The sequence below is a fragment of the Dioscorea cayenensis genome, chromosome 16, assembly GCF_009730915.1.
Source record: "Dioscorea cayenensis subsp. rotundata cultivar TDr96_F1 chromosome 16, TDr96_F1_v2_PseudoChromosome.rev07_lg8_w22 25.fasta, whole genome shotgun sequence".
NCBI lineage: Eukaryota > Viridiplantae > Streptophyta > Magnoliopsida > Dioscoreales > Dioscoreaceae > Dioscorea > Dioscorea cayenensis.
In genome coordinates this window covers 2,223,401-2,237,866 of record NC_052486.1, presented here as the reverse complement: position 1 = coordinate 2,237,866, position 14,466 = coordinate 2,223,401, and the positions used below count along the sequence as shown (strand labels likewise).

General features: G+C 34.8%; 1 protein-coding gene across 1 annotated transcript; it reads left to right on the top strand.

The window, feature by feature from the left end:
- The first annotated feature begins 8,119 nt into the window (after window positions 1–8,119).
- LOC120278838 (NAC domain-containing protein JA2L-like) lies at window positions 8,120–8,648 on the top strand. Its single transcript, XM_039285578.1, has 2 exons — window positions 8,120–8,162; window positions 8,265–8,648. Exons 1-2 carry the CDS (start codon window positions 8,121–8,123, stop codon window positions 8,622–8,624), a joined length of 402 nt encoding a protein of 133 aa, XP_039141512.1. The 5' UTR covers window position 8,120; the 3' UTR covers window positions 8,625–8,648.
- Window positions 8,649–14,466: the final 5,818 nt, after the last annotated feature.

Sequence of the window (14,466 nt, the reverse complement as noted above, 5' to 3'; positions counted from 1 at the left end):
GAAAACCAGGCTTGAGGAGCTTGTTTGAGGCTATATGATGCCCAATGAAGACGAAAAACTTTATTAGATGGTATAGAGGAACCATGCCATGGCTTCATATAGACTTCCTCAGTGAGGTCACCATTTAGAAATGTATTCTTAACATCCATTTGATATATCGACCATGCCTTAGCATCAACAACTTCTAAAATAGCATGAACAGATGTAAGATGAGCAATTGGAGCAAAAGGCTCTTCATTATCAATACAATATTCTTGAGTAAAGCCTCGAGCTACAAGACACACCTTATAACGCTCCATTGAGCCATCCGACAGACTCTTGATCTTGTAAATCCACTTACAATCAATGACCAACCAGTTTGGTAGTCGATTAACAATGTGTCAAGTATAAGTTTTGTCAAGTGCCTGTATCTCCGCAAACATTGCCTGTTGTCACATGGCATTAGAAGAGGCCTCTCTGAAAGTATGTGGTTCATGTAGTGTAGCAAGAGCATAATAACAATAAAAATCATGAAGTTGTATGTTTGGTTCTTGGACTCAGGTGGATCGGGGAAAGGAAAAAGATGTATATGGGGAAGTCACGAATGTATCATTAGAAACCTCATTTGGATCAGAAGTTGGAGAAGTTAAGTAAGATGGATCACTGGTTGAACGAGAAGATCCTTTATAGGTTTCATCATTGGGTGATAGATCAAAAGATATATCAGTGAAAATATGAGAAAATGGAGATTGTGGTGACAAAGGGGATATACTAGAATATTGTTTATGTCCCCAAATTACCACATGGTAAGAAATATGAAGGCGCTTAGAGATTGGATCATAACACGTATATCCTTTATGTTCTATACCATAACCCAAGAAACAACATAATCAAACACGAGACTCAAGTTTAGTTCTTTCATGATTTGATAGTAAAACAAAACAAATACACCCAAAATTCTTAAGAAAATGATAATCCAGAATTTTATTATATAAGCATTCATAAGGGGATTGTGTACCTAGAACGTGTGTGGGAACTCGATTAATGGTGTACACTATAGTAAGAGAAGCTTCTCCCCAAAATTGTTTAGGAAGTGAAGAAGAAACTAAGAGGGTACGAATGGTATCGAGAATGTGTTGATGTTTTCTTTCAGCTTGAACATTTTGTTGGGAAGTATGTGGACATGACCGATGAGAGATAGTGCCATGATTCTTTAATATATTATAAAAGGCAGCTGAAGTATATTCAGCAACATTGTCAAATGGAAAAATTTTGATTGTGCTACAAACTGAGTCTTGATCATGTTATTAAAATCATGAAAAATTGACAAGACTTCAGATCATTGTTAAATAAATATAACCATGTATATCGAGAAAAATCATCAATAAAATGACAAAATACTGTGATCCTCAAATAGTAGAAATTGGAGCATGAACCCAAATATTATAATGAACTAAATCAAATGATGCAACAGAAGAGGATTAGCTTTTACGAATGGTAATGCATGCTGTTTTGCAAGTTGACAAGACAAACATTCAAAAGTGTTATTTGTAATGTGTCCTAAAACACTAGTAGAAGCTAACCATTTAACATGAGAACAAGATGCATGGCCACAGCTCTAAGGAAGTAGAAAAGGAATTGGAGTCAGGTGTAGTAGCGGCAATGAAGTGGTGTGGAACTTTTAGGCTTTCAAGTTCAAACAATGTTCCAATCTTACACCATGTCCCAACTTTCTGACCTTTCCGAGGATCCTGTACAATACATCCATAACGGTTAGAAAAATGTAAATCAAGACCAAGATCACAAAGTTGGCCAACAGAAATCAAATTAAAGGCAAGGTTAGGAACAAGATAAGTGTTAGGTAGACAAAAAGTAGAAGTATCTATATTACTAATGTGGGTGGCTGTCAAGGTGGAACCATTAGCAATTGTAATGTTGGAAATATTTGGTATAGGCAATGTGATCTTAAATAATGAAGGATCATAAGTCATATGATTTCCACCGATGGTACAAATAACCAAGTTTTACCTAATGGGAGCGGCAGACATGCAGTATGATGAGATTTGGACATTATTTGATAAATCAAGACTTAAAGGTCATCGGGAGAAAGTATAACTTTACCAGAAGACTCTAATGTGGATTCTGCGTTGGGTGTTGCAGCAGTTACGATTGTGCGAGGAGTAGAAAGTCGAGTTCCATTTGTATGATACACAGCTTTACATTGAATAAGAGGATTATTTGTTCTTCCACAACGAGAACATGTAGTTGTGAAAGATGTTGAGTAGAAGGATTCCGTGGTACTTGAGAGCTCGAAAGGCTTGCCCCATTTGCAGGAAAGCTGGCCTTACATTGGGCAACAAGATGATTAGTTCACCTACATCGATGACAAGGCTAAGTAGAACCAGTGCGAGAATTTGGAGTAACAACAACCACAGCATCTGGATGATGAATGTGAGTCATGGCTAACCGAGTTTCTTCATAAATTAACTCTGGTAGCGCATTCTCCAGCGTAGGTAGAGGATTTCGACGCAAAAGTGAAGATCTAGTATTTCCAAATTCATCTCGTACAGTCATGAGAAATTGTATAAGTCGAATCTGATTTCGATAAGTAAGAAAAATATCTTGGTCATGTTTGAAGTTTGGCTCAAAACACTCAAGCATATCCCACAAGTGTTACATTTTGGAATGAAATTCATCAATAGACTGACCTAGTTCTTATCGAAGTTGAGACAATGTAATCATAAGATGGTATTGATGAGAAAGGGTAGAAGAGTTGTACCGAGTAGCAATAAAATCCCAGGCTTCTTTTGCTAGTTCAAATCTCCCAAAATGAACATTGATAGAAGGAATTGTTGTATTGGTAAATCATGTGAGGATCCGATTGTTTTTACTTTCTCAGTCCTCAAGTCGATCAGCAAACTTGTCATTAGATTCATCGGGTTGTTTGATTGGTGTGGTTCGTTCGCCGGTGACAACAAGCCACAACTTCATTCCTTTTAAATAACTCCACATATTTGTAACCCATCGTGTGTAGTTATGAGCATCAACAATGATTGAAATTAGTTGTGTAATACTCCCTCCGTTCCTAAATACATGTCGTTTAAGGATGTTGCACAAAAATTAATGATAACATTAAATTATTTAAATTTTAACATAAAAAAACAACAAAATTACTAAACTATCCCTCTCTTGAAACCATGTATTTTCTTGGGACTATTAATATTCCTTTCTTCATTTATAAAACTTAGGAAATTGAAGATGGGTAAAATTGAAAAAAAAAAAGAATAAATATTATCTTGATATTGTAAAGCGACAACTACTTTGGAATAAATTGTTTTTCTTAAAACGACATGTATTTAAGAATGGAGGGAGTATCTTTTAACGTTGCCATCATTTTTTTTAAAGGGATAAGATAGGGTAGAAGAGAAAAAAACAAAGAAATTGAACTCTAGTTAGGAAAAATTACTTGCAAATTTATTCACAGCAATCATTTTTCTGGTGGTGATGATAGCATCAGTAAGTTCTTGAACAAAAGGTAGTTTGTAATTGTGTCATTGGTATTGGAATGGTTGATGGAGATGGATTTTTTGCTTTGGATGTGGATGAGGAAGATGAAATTGAGAATTTTCTGATGTAGATGTAGATGTGTATGAGAAAATAAAATATAGGGAAAATATTAGATTTTCCCAAAGTGATGCACCTTCGAGAGAAACCTGAAAAGCAAATTGAATATGGAAAAACCAATTGAATTGGTGAAAAGAAAATTGAAATGTAAATGTGTAAGTATGTATGATTACAAGAAGGTTTGAACCTTTATATAGTAAATACAAATGAAAAATCACTCTAACTTTCTCCTCAAGTTACTCCCAATTATCTCTATAATTAACCCTAACAATCTCCAATCAATATCACCATGATTATCTCATTGCCATAAATAACACCATGAATATTTTCTTAACATAATTAGCACCGTGATTGATGATCACGGTTCTAATAATGGAAGTGGAGCCAAAAACGGTGTTAATGATCTCCGTAATTAACCCTAACAATCTCATTCTTAATATAATTATGATTGATTATTTCCTTAATAGTGGAAGTGGAGCCAAAAACATGTTAATAATATGAAAAAAAAAGGGCTATTTAATATAAGCACAAGAGCAACACCTATTAATGATGACATCCACTCTCTTTGCATCAGGGAATGAGCTAATGGCAATCACTTCAAGATTAAAGTGAACTCCACTTTCTAGCAACCAAAGCAACTTAATAAATTTTTTTCCGTTAGGAGAGCCATCTCATTCATATAGCTTTCATTCTTATCATTTTGCTATCAATAATTATATAAAGAGGAAGGGGGATGAGGAGAAGATGGAGAACAAGATGGGGAAGGGAGATGAAAGTAGGAAGAAAAGAGGGAGTTTTTTCTCATCCATATCGATAATTTTCAAGCATGCAGACACTACAGACCGGTGGTTGATGGGATTTGGGCTCATTGGTGCCCTTGGGGATGGCCTTTCGGGGCCGGTGATGCTTTACATCACAAGCAAGCTCATGAACAACTTGCATAATGTCATTTCTTCTTCTTCGTACTCAATTTTCAATCATGAGATGGTTGAGGTGAGAGACTTATAAATCTTCTACTTGGGGTAGTGTGTTATTTTGGTATATTTCTATTATGTTATTTTAAAGCTTATAGTTTGACTATATAATTAATTTAAATATAAAAAAAATTAATTTAAATTTAGATTTAAATTAACAATCGCAGATTATTTCTTTAATTGAAAAAATAATATATAGACTCTAAGATTTTAGTTTGTTTCAATTGTTTGCTATGGCTCAAGGCAAAGGGGAAGCCACGTGGAGGAGACGGGGCAACTGCCTTTTTTTTTATTTTCTGTTAAAGTTATTTAATAATAATTTTTTAGTTAACGTCTTAATTGCTATTCATCTTTTTACAATTCATCTCTTACATTTTTTAAAAGAAATATTAAACTAATAAATAGTAAAATTAAAAGAAATTCTCAAGCTAGCCTCACCAAGCTTTAGGATTTTGGGCACCATCCCATTCTCATATTCTCCTCCAATTTCTTGCCCTTACTGAGCTCTAGGATCTGGTAGTCCATATCTCCCTCATCTTCACCTACAATAATGGTTTTTTCTCACTACAACAAAAAACGCAATTTGCGACACATTTTTGCGACACAAAAGATCAAAAATGTGTCGCATATCGCAATTTGCAACATAATCTGCGACACAATAAAATGTGTCGCGTTTCAGATGTCGCAAATATTTGCGACACTTTTGAAGACTGTGTCGCAGATTTTGTGACACAAAATGAAAACGTTGCAAATTTCATCGCAATTCATGGATCTTCTGAAACAATATTTGCCATTCAATTTGCAACGATATGCGACAGTTTATTGCAACACAATTTCTGTGTCGCAATAAATGTTGCAATTATTGAGACTTTTTGCAACATTCTTTTGCGACTTATTTTTAATTGTCGCAAAAACTTTACGCTGTCGCAAATTGTGTTGCAAATATTGAGTCTTTTTGCAACAAATTTTGTTACTCATTTTTGTTTGTCGTAAAAACTTTTTTTGTGTCATAAATTGTGTTGCAAAATATGATGCGATGTTTTTGCAACAAAAATTTGAGACACATTTCGATTGTTGCAAATTGTGTTGCATCTCGGTGAGATATTATGCGACACAATTTTATTGTCGCAAATTATGTCATAAATTAATTATTCATAACCATGATTATTTATAATAATTTTTTTAATTATTTCACAAACCCTGTTTTTAAAAGCCTAATTTACAATCCTCGAACAATAACTTTTTATAATATTTTTTTCAAAAATAACCATTCATCTAGAATAACAATGCATTACAAAAATATAATAGTTCAAACATCTAATACAACAAACAAATACAAAAATGTAATAGTCCAAAAATGTAATAATCCAAGTATCTAATGTAATAATCCAAAAACACCACATTCATTTTGTTGCAATATCATCGATAGAGCTGAGGGCTGTTCAACATCCTCCTGAAGTGTGAGGGAGCATGGGAAGCGGACTCTCCGGTCCCTGGCAGGGTGCATGAGAAGTACGAGGAGTTTTCTCAAAGTTTACCTGAATACCTCGAGATTCTAATAGAGAAATGATGTGCTGGTTCTGCTGCTTCTGCTCCTCGTATGCTTTCTCTAAAAATTCCAACTTACTCATAACCTCTGGAGGCATAGAAGGCATAGATTGTTGAGTTCCCAAAGTAGACCGCTGCGATTGCGAATGAGAATAATCAGAAGCTATCTCCTCAACAAGGTTTCCCATGCCATAACATCGATTTTTAGCAACCCCGAATATGTCCCACCATAGTTTATCATCATCAATTTGTACCCCCTGGCCTTCTCTAACCAATACGTCTTGGCGAGCTTTGACAAATTTCTCCTACATAATATAAAGTTAGTCATTATTTATATGTTATGATAAACAAAGTATTAAGTAATTAAGAATAAAATTTAATTTTACACATACATGTGCTAATTGGGCCCCCTGCTCATTCCAACTCCCATCATCTTTTTGATAAACTTCTTTAAAAGCCTCCACCATGGATACCTTGCGGCCTAATTTGGCTTCCTAAAATATATATATACATATATACATGTGTAAATAGTTAGCTAGTAGAAAAATTTTAAATGTATATATTAAGAAAAAAATGAAAATTTACTGAGCAAAATTGTGAAACCAAGGACACCATGGTGGTTCCATCTAAATGAAAAATTTTAAATTCATTATCATGTGCACCCTTTCAATTTTTCTATCAAACAGTATATATATAATAAAATTAATTTTTTTAATAAAATAATTAAAATCCTTGCATACGCTATCACATGAGCATTTGGAACCTCTCAATTCATTCATGCACTCAATTTCAACTCTCTCTCTCTCTCTCTCTCTCTCTCTCTCTCTCCTCACTCACTCTCTCACTAAATGTCTAGTGGAAGAATTCATTCCATTCTCTCTATCTTTTAATTTTTAGTTTTAGAGTTTCATTTATAGGAATTATAGCTTAGGGACAATTCCCTACAGGCACTAGTTTTGATCTTATGTGCTCTTACTTGTGCTTTAGAAAGGCTAGGAGGAGATGCACAATGAGCTTATATGGTCCTACCAAGAGAAAACAAAATACCAAAAAAGAGCCACACTTATGACTCATATCCCACTCATCATGCATCAACTTTAAGCTCACATTGTCTTTCAGAATCAAAAATATCTTTCACATAATTAACAATCCCAAAAATAAATAAATAAATAAATAAAAAGAAACAGGAATGGCAAGCATTAGGCAACAACTCTTGTTGTTTGTTTGGACTTTAAGCGAGCTAAATAATGATAGAACATGTTTTTTTTTGTACAGTCTTAATGTGAGCAACATGGGACAAGAGTCATACATTAAATCAAACAGTTAATATATTGCTGAATTATTTGTTTTGCTAAACCATGCACTGTTTTGAGCACCTACTTCTTTGTTTATACTTCATAATGCATTCAATGATACTTCTAATTAAACATGCTAAAGACTTAATTCATCAAGGCATCAATTCAGGAAACAGAATAGCGAGGAAATATATATCATATTATTATCATTCTAGTCTATCTCTATGTTCAATCATAGAGAGCAAAAATGAAAATTTACTGAGCAAAATTTTTAATAAAAACTTACTAGTCTATCTCTATGTTCAATCATAGAGATGGAACCACCATGATAAATTGTTGTAGATCCTTCAGTTTTCGACTGCCGGCTCTTTTTATTCTTCTCACAGTATTTTTTATATTTTGCATCATTCCAAATCAATAACAACTGCTCCCAGACATTGTGCCTAATCCATTCTGGTCTTTTTCGCTTCTCCCGAGCACGACCTAGATTTCTCTGCAACCACTCAGCAACCTTCTTGTTAAACATTTTTTCCACTTCTCCAACATCATGCGGTTGCCAAGTAAAATGGGACTACATTTTTTCCACTTCTTGTTAAACATTTTTTTCCACTTCTCCGCAACCACTCAGCAACCACTCAGCAACCACTCAGCAGCCTTCTTGTTAAAAGAGTTTAGTCCTCTAAACTCAAATCTTTGGGTCATGCATGAGTTCAGGCTTGAGAATCCTCTTACTCTCCCAAAAGTACATACATACATACATACATACATATATTTTATCATGAAATATATTTATATATATATATATATATATAGTATTTGTTTTGTGATGAATATAATGGTGCAGGAGGACTGGGTGTTGTGTAGGGTATTCAAGAAGAAGAAGGGAGATGAGTCACATGCAAGTACTAGTGCTGATGAGCAGGCCATGCAAGAGTATAATAATAATAATATTAGTGAGAAGATGAGCACATCATTGATATATATTCCTGATGAGCAAGAGGAGGACATGTACAACAAGGAAAGCAGCTCAAACTCCATCCTTAATCTGGCAATGTTTCAGTGCTGCCATTTCCTTGATGAAGTGGACTATTCTACTTCCATTGGGATGAGAATGATAAACTCTAGGACTGATCATGGTGATGATGTTGATGATTATGGCCTTCTCTTGGATGTGGGCCTGATAAACAACAGTATTGGGATGTGAGTTATCAGTGAATCCGAGGAGAAGAAGCAACCAAGGATAAGATTGAATTTAGATTATAATTAATGGTATATATATATATATATATATTTGTATGTGTGTACAAATGTGTATAGTTTGAGATTGAGACCTTCTTGTATGTTTGTGAAAGATTTTTTTTTTTTTTGAATAAAGTGGATAAACCACAAATTTATTAAAAAAGAGCAAACTGGAAGCAACAAAGTACAAATAAAAATACAACAAACACTGGAGCAAAGCAGAAGTCTGCTATCCTCACCAGAGATGAGAATAACAGAGAACAAGGAAAGCAAAAAGGGAGAAAAAAGATGAGCAATCTGAAACCGGCGAAGTCAACCATATGGAGACACAGGCCAGTTCAGATGAGAAGGTAACGGACTACTCCTGAATCTGATTGGGCGCCAGATCACCGGTGCAGACAGAGGATCTGGAACTGAGGAAGTTTAAGGAACGCTTGATCTTCTGAGTACCCTACGAGTCATTCAAAATGTGGGAGTCAGAGTCTGCAGTAATCCAAGAAAGAATCATATTAGCCGTATTATAAATTGTAACCGAAGTTTGTGAACATTTTTGGTTAAAAATACGGTTATTGCGTTCCAGCCAGATATTCCAGAAAATGGCTCTGGAACAGAGGTCCCAGATATTTCTGAAGGGAGAGTAAATAGAGGGAATCCAATTGGTCCAAATGTTATATACTGAGGAGGGTAGAGTTTCGGTATCGAATAAACATTTGAAGAATGACCAAATTCGCTCAGCGTAGAGACAATTTAAGAAAAGGTGGTCCACTGATTCAGTGTTATTATGGCAAAGGGTATATGTGTCAGTGGCAGAAGGGTTGCACCCTTTTTTGAATAGGTTCTCAAGAGTTAGAATTTTGTTATCCCAAGCAAGCCAACAGAATAAGGTGATTTTGCTAGGAGACTTAGTTTTCCAGAAATTGGGATAAAGTTGATTGCGAAGTCCTCCATCAATTAGAAAATTGTAAAAAGATTTGACTGTGAAAGTTCCATTCTTTTCTAATGACCAGGAGTAAAAATCATCATGATCATTGGAACAATCCGGTAAAGAATTTAGAAGTCTGGTAAGATCATATGTAGTGGCAGATCTAAAGAGATTACCCTGGGAGTTGACAATATGAATAAATTGTTTTAAGGTAATCCAAGGGTAAGGACAGTCCAGAAAGAGAGATTCATAACAGTTTCTAGGTGACCTGCCCTCTAGCCATCTATCAAACCAGAATAAAGTTTTTTCTCCATTGCCAATAGATTTGGTTAGGCATGAACGGAATGAATGAAGTATGGTATTAATTCCCGCCCAAAAGAACGATTTATTTCTTGGGGGTTGTGAGAAAAGAAAGGATGGGAAATCACTGTATAAGTAATTGGCTTTAATGATCATGGACCAGCATGAATCTGGTGTAGTAATGAATTTCCACCACCATTTGCCAAGTAAGGCTTTATTGAATTCCTGAAGATTAAGAATGCCCCAGCTACCCATGCTTCTGGGGCGACAAATTCTGTTCCAAGCAATTAATCTTATCCCCTTAGATCCCAGGTCCGGACCTTTCCAAAGAAAATCTCTCCTGATTTTGTCAATATCATGTATGACCTAGGTAGGAAGTTTGAAAACTGACATCCAATAAACTGGGATGGAAGATAACACAGAGTTGATAAGAGTTAAGCGACCCCCCAAAGAGAGGTAAATTGCTTTCCATGGAGTGAGTCGAGTACGAACAGAATCAATCAACATCGCCCAGTCAGCTCTTCTAGGGCATCTGCCAGAGAGGGGTACCCCTAGGTAAGTGATGGGGAGACAATCTCTATTGCAATTAAGAATTCTTATGAGGAGGAATTCGGTTGAAAAACCAAAAAAAGGTGGAGTAAAGGCAGCTTTTTGAGAAGTTGATTGAGAGACCGGAGCAGCCTTCAAAGAGGTAAAGAATTAATTTAATAATTTTAAGATCTTCATGTCCACCCTCCCGAGAAAAATGATAAGATCATCAAAGATATTGTAGATGGCAAATGCTATTAGATTGGTCAAGTTGTACCCCAATCAGAGCTTTGGAATGAATTGCGTGAAAGAACATAGCACTAAGGGTATCAGCCGCTAAGGCAAAGAGAAGTGGAGAGAGAGTATCACCTTGCCTTAGGCCTCTTTTGCAGCGAATGTAACCCTGAGTAGTACCATTAATGAGGATTTGAGTTTTGGCAGATTTGAGAATTGTGTGTATCCATGAAATCCAACGATTTCCAAAACCTCTAGCTTCTAGAATCTCAAGTAGAAAATTCCAGTCCAAGGAGTCAAAAGCTTTAGCGAAATCAACTTTAAGAGCGTAGCCAAGAATTTTCCTCTTTTGAAGATTGAAAATCACTTCCTGAGCAGCAATAATATTATCAGCGATACATCTACCCTTAATGAATCCGGATTGAGAATTATCCACTAGTAAGCCAACCTTTTGGCTTAATCTAGAGGCAAGAATTTTGGAGATGATTTTGCAAGTGGAGTTGATAAGGCTGATGGGTCTGAATTCAGAAACCTCAGTTGGGGATTTGGTTTTGGCTATAAGGGCAATGTGAAAGATTTGGATATAAAGATTTGGATATAAAGATTTGGAAGAATTAATTAATATTGGTTATAAATATATAATTAGGGAAAAGAAAGACAATGTGATAAAGAAATAATATTGTAGGGGGGGTTTTGTATGAGTGATGATGGAATGGAAGGAGGTAACTTGGATTTGTATTTTTTTTCTTTTTTCTTTTTTTAAATTTATGTTTGATTTGATATATAGAGATTGATGCATGTGTGGGATAGGCTTATGCATTATTAATTTGAGGAGTAATATTATTTTTTAAATTAACTTTTGGAATAGATTTACATAATGAATGATAATAATTATAATCAATTTTTCCTTTTAAGAAGTATAAGATCACATTCGGATGACAATTCATTTGGGAAGTCTAGTATGTAACATTAGTATTGCTTTTATGTGGGATAGGCTTTATCCAACGTTTAATATATATTAGTATTACTTTCATGTGGGGATAGCTAGGTTTTAAATATCCACCATTTAATATTAGCATTACTTTCTTGCATGTGTGGGATAGGTTTTCATCCATGCTTAAAAAAGTGATTGGTGTTTGAAATTTTAATTTTAATTTTAATGTTAGCACAAGATTGATCCGCCACCTTGTCAATTAGAAAAGATCTCGGATATCAGAGATCTTTTCTAATATGCTTTTTGCGACACATATATTTGCGACACATAAATGTGTCGCAGATTTGCGACACAAATTGTAACTATTTGTGACAAAAAACCAAAAACGTTGCAAATTTAACCAAATTACGGCGCAAAAAAATGACCATCTAAGAATGTCGCCAATTTTGTCGCAAAAGTTTTTGCACATACCATGTAATGGTTTGCGACACAAGTTGCGACGCATATTTGCAACGATCTATTGGCGTCGCAAACTTTGTCGCAAATGTTGGCACCTAGCATGCAATTGGTTTGCGACACAGATTGCGACACTTTATTTGCAATGATTTGTTGGCGTCGCAAACTGTGTCGCAAAATTTGAATCTGTTGGGTTGAACTTATTATCAATTTTTATATCATTAATTATTTCTTATTATTAATTATTTTTTCCAATGTGATTTTGAGTGCCATTTTTCTTTTAAAAAGGTTAAAAAGAAAGTGTTATGCATGAATTATAACCAAGTCCAGAAATACTTGAAAATTAAAAAAAATCACCACATATTTGCATATGCATCCTTTTCAAATTTCAATTATATAATTTATTTTATTTGTATTTTATTGTATTTTTCAGTTGAGACTCTATATAAAATTTAATTTTTAAAAAATTAAAAAGGTTATATTGGATAGATATCGTATCATAAATTCCATTTTAATAAGGGTATTTCTCAAAGCTCTATTCCAGAAAAAATTAAATAATAATAATAATAATAATAATAATAATAATAATAATAATAATAATAATAATAATTTATTTTTTTTTAATCAAAATAGGGGATCCATTAGTGTATATATGGCACATAAGCAAACAGAAATTTATTTTAAAAACTAAATTTTGTTATAATTAGGTTCATGTAAAAAAATATTAAAAAATAAAAATCTTTTGAATTATTATTTTGTAAAATCTCAATAAAAAATAATATTTAAAAAAAAATGTTATTAAAGAAATGATATCAAACCAAAAAATTTATAGCCTAGTGGTACTTAACCTTATTGTGGAAAACGATGATGAGTTCAAGACTCATTTGAAAAAATAATGGTAATGATCGTAGATTGTGGGTGCACGAGTTAGATGCTTAATTCCCAACCCATGTTTATACTCTTGATATATATAGTATTTGTTGTTTTTATATAAAAAAAATTGTCAAAATTTTATTTTGTATTTGTTAAAATAATATTTTTTTATTTTTTTTTTTATTTTTTTTATTCCCAACCCTTGTTTATTTTATTTGCTTAATTCCCAGGGACAAACACATGGGGGAGCAGCGCTCACCACCGAACTGTGCCCTCACCTTACGCGAGATTAGGATCGAACTCGGGGAGCCACGCTCGACACTCAAGACGAACACCATACGCAAAGGATCCGATGCCAATAGATAAAATGGTCGTTGGCATTTTATTTTTTTATCCATCAACTATTCGGATTCCACAATGGAGAGATCTCTTGCCCAAACGGAAGCTGATATACTCAATCTTGAAAATTCAGACGAGACTTATGATGCCCACAACAACCTATCCTTTAAGTATGCCAAATTAGCTGCTCTTCAGCGTCAAATTTCTATCAAGTGGGCGCAAAGGGCGAGGCTTCGTTGGGTTAGTGATGGAGACAAGAACACAAATTTCTTTCACAACTCTGCCCGCATTCGTGCCCACCACAATCACATTTCTCAAATCTCGGACTCTTCTGGTAACATCTATACTGATTATTCTACTATTGAGCATGCTTTTATTAATTTTTACACTGCTCTCTGGTCTGGCTCTGGGGTCAATGATTCTGATAATATTTTATTCGCCTTGCCTGATGATCTCCCTTGCATCTCTGATGAGGTTGGCCTTCACCTTATTCGGGATGTTTCTAAGGAAGAAGTTTATCTTGCCCTTCTGGATCTTCCTGTTGGTAAATCCCCTGGCCCAGATGGTTTTAACGTAGAATTTTATCGTTTCTTCTGGCCTGATCTTGGGGATTTATTGACTTCCGCTATTAAATCTTTCTTCTCTAATTCTCATCTCCCCTCTTCTTGGGGTAGGACTTTTATTTTGCTTATTCCTAAGAAAGCCAATCCGTGTTTGGTTTCGGATTTTCGTCCCATTTCGCTTTGTAATGTATGTTATAAGATCATCTCCAAGATTCTTTCCAATAGACTTAAGCCTGTTCTCCCTACGCTTGTGGGTCGAGAGCAAGCTGGGTTTGTTTCGGATCGAGGAGCTTTTGATAATGTGATTGCTGTGCAAGAAGTTGCCCATTCTCTTGAATTTGATCGCACTAGCCCCCCTAGGATGCTTATCAAACTTGACATTGAGAAGGCTTATGATTCCCTTAGCTGGAGTGCAATTCTTGCAACCTTGACCAAAATGAAGTTCCCGGCTAAATGGATCTCCTGGATTAGAGCTTGCCTTGTTTCTAGTTCTTTTTCTATTTTAGTGAATGGTGTTCCTTCCCCTTGGTTTTCTTCTTCTAGGGGGGTCCGTCAAGGCGACCCTATTTCTCCGTACCTGTTTATCTTAGTTGCCCAGAATTTCTCCTCTATTATGAACAGAGCCCTTAGTATGAATATGATTCCCGGTTTTGATTGT

What these genes read in the sequence shown, in the direction of transcription:
- LOC120278838 (XM_039285578.1), top strand. Translation starts at nt 8,121, where the DNA reads ATGCATGAGTTCAGGCTTGAGAATCCTCTTACTCTCCCAAAA. An exon ending in ATCCTCTTACTCTCCCAAAA is followed by an intron (nt 8,163 to 8,264) that starts GTACATACATAC and finishes ATAATGGTGCAG; the next exon opens with GAGGACTGGGTGTTGTGTAG.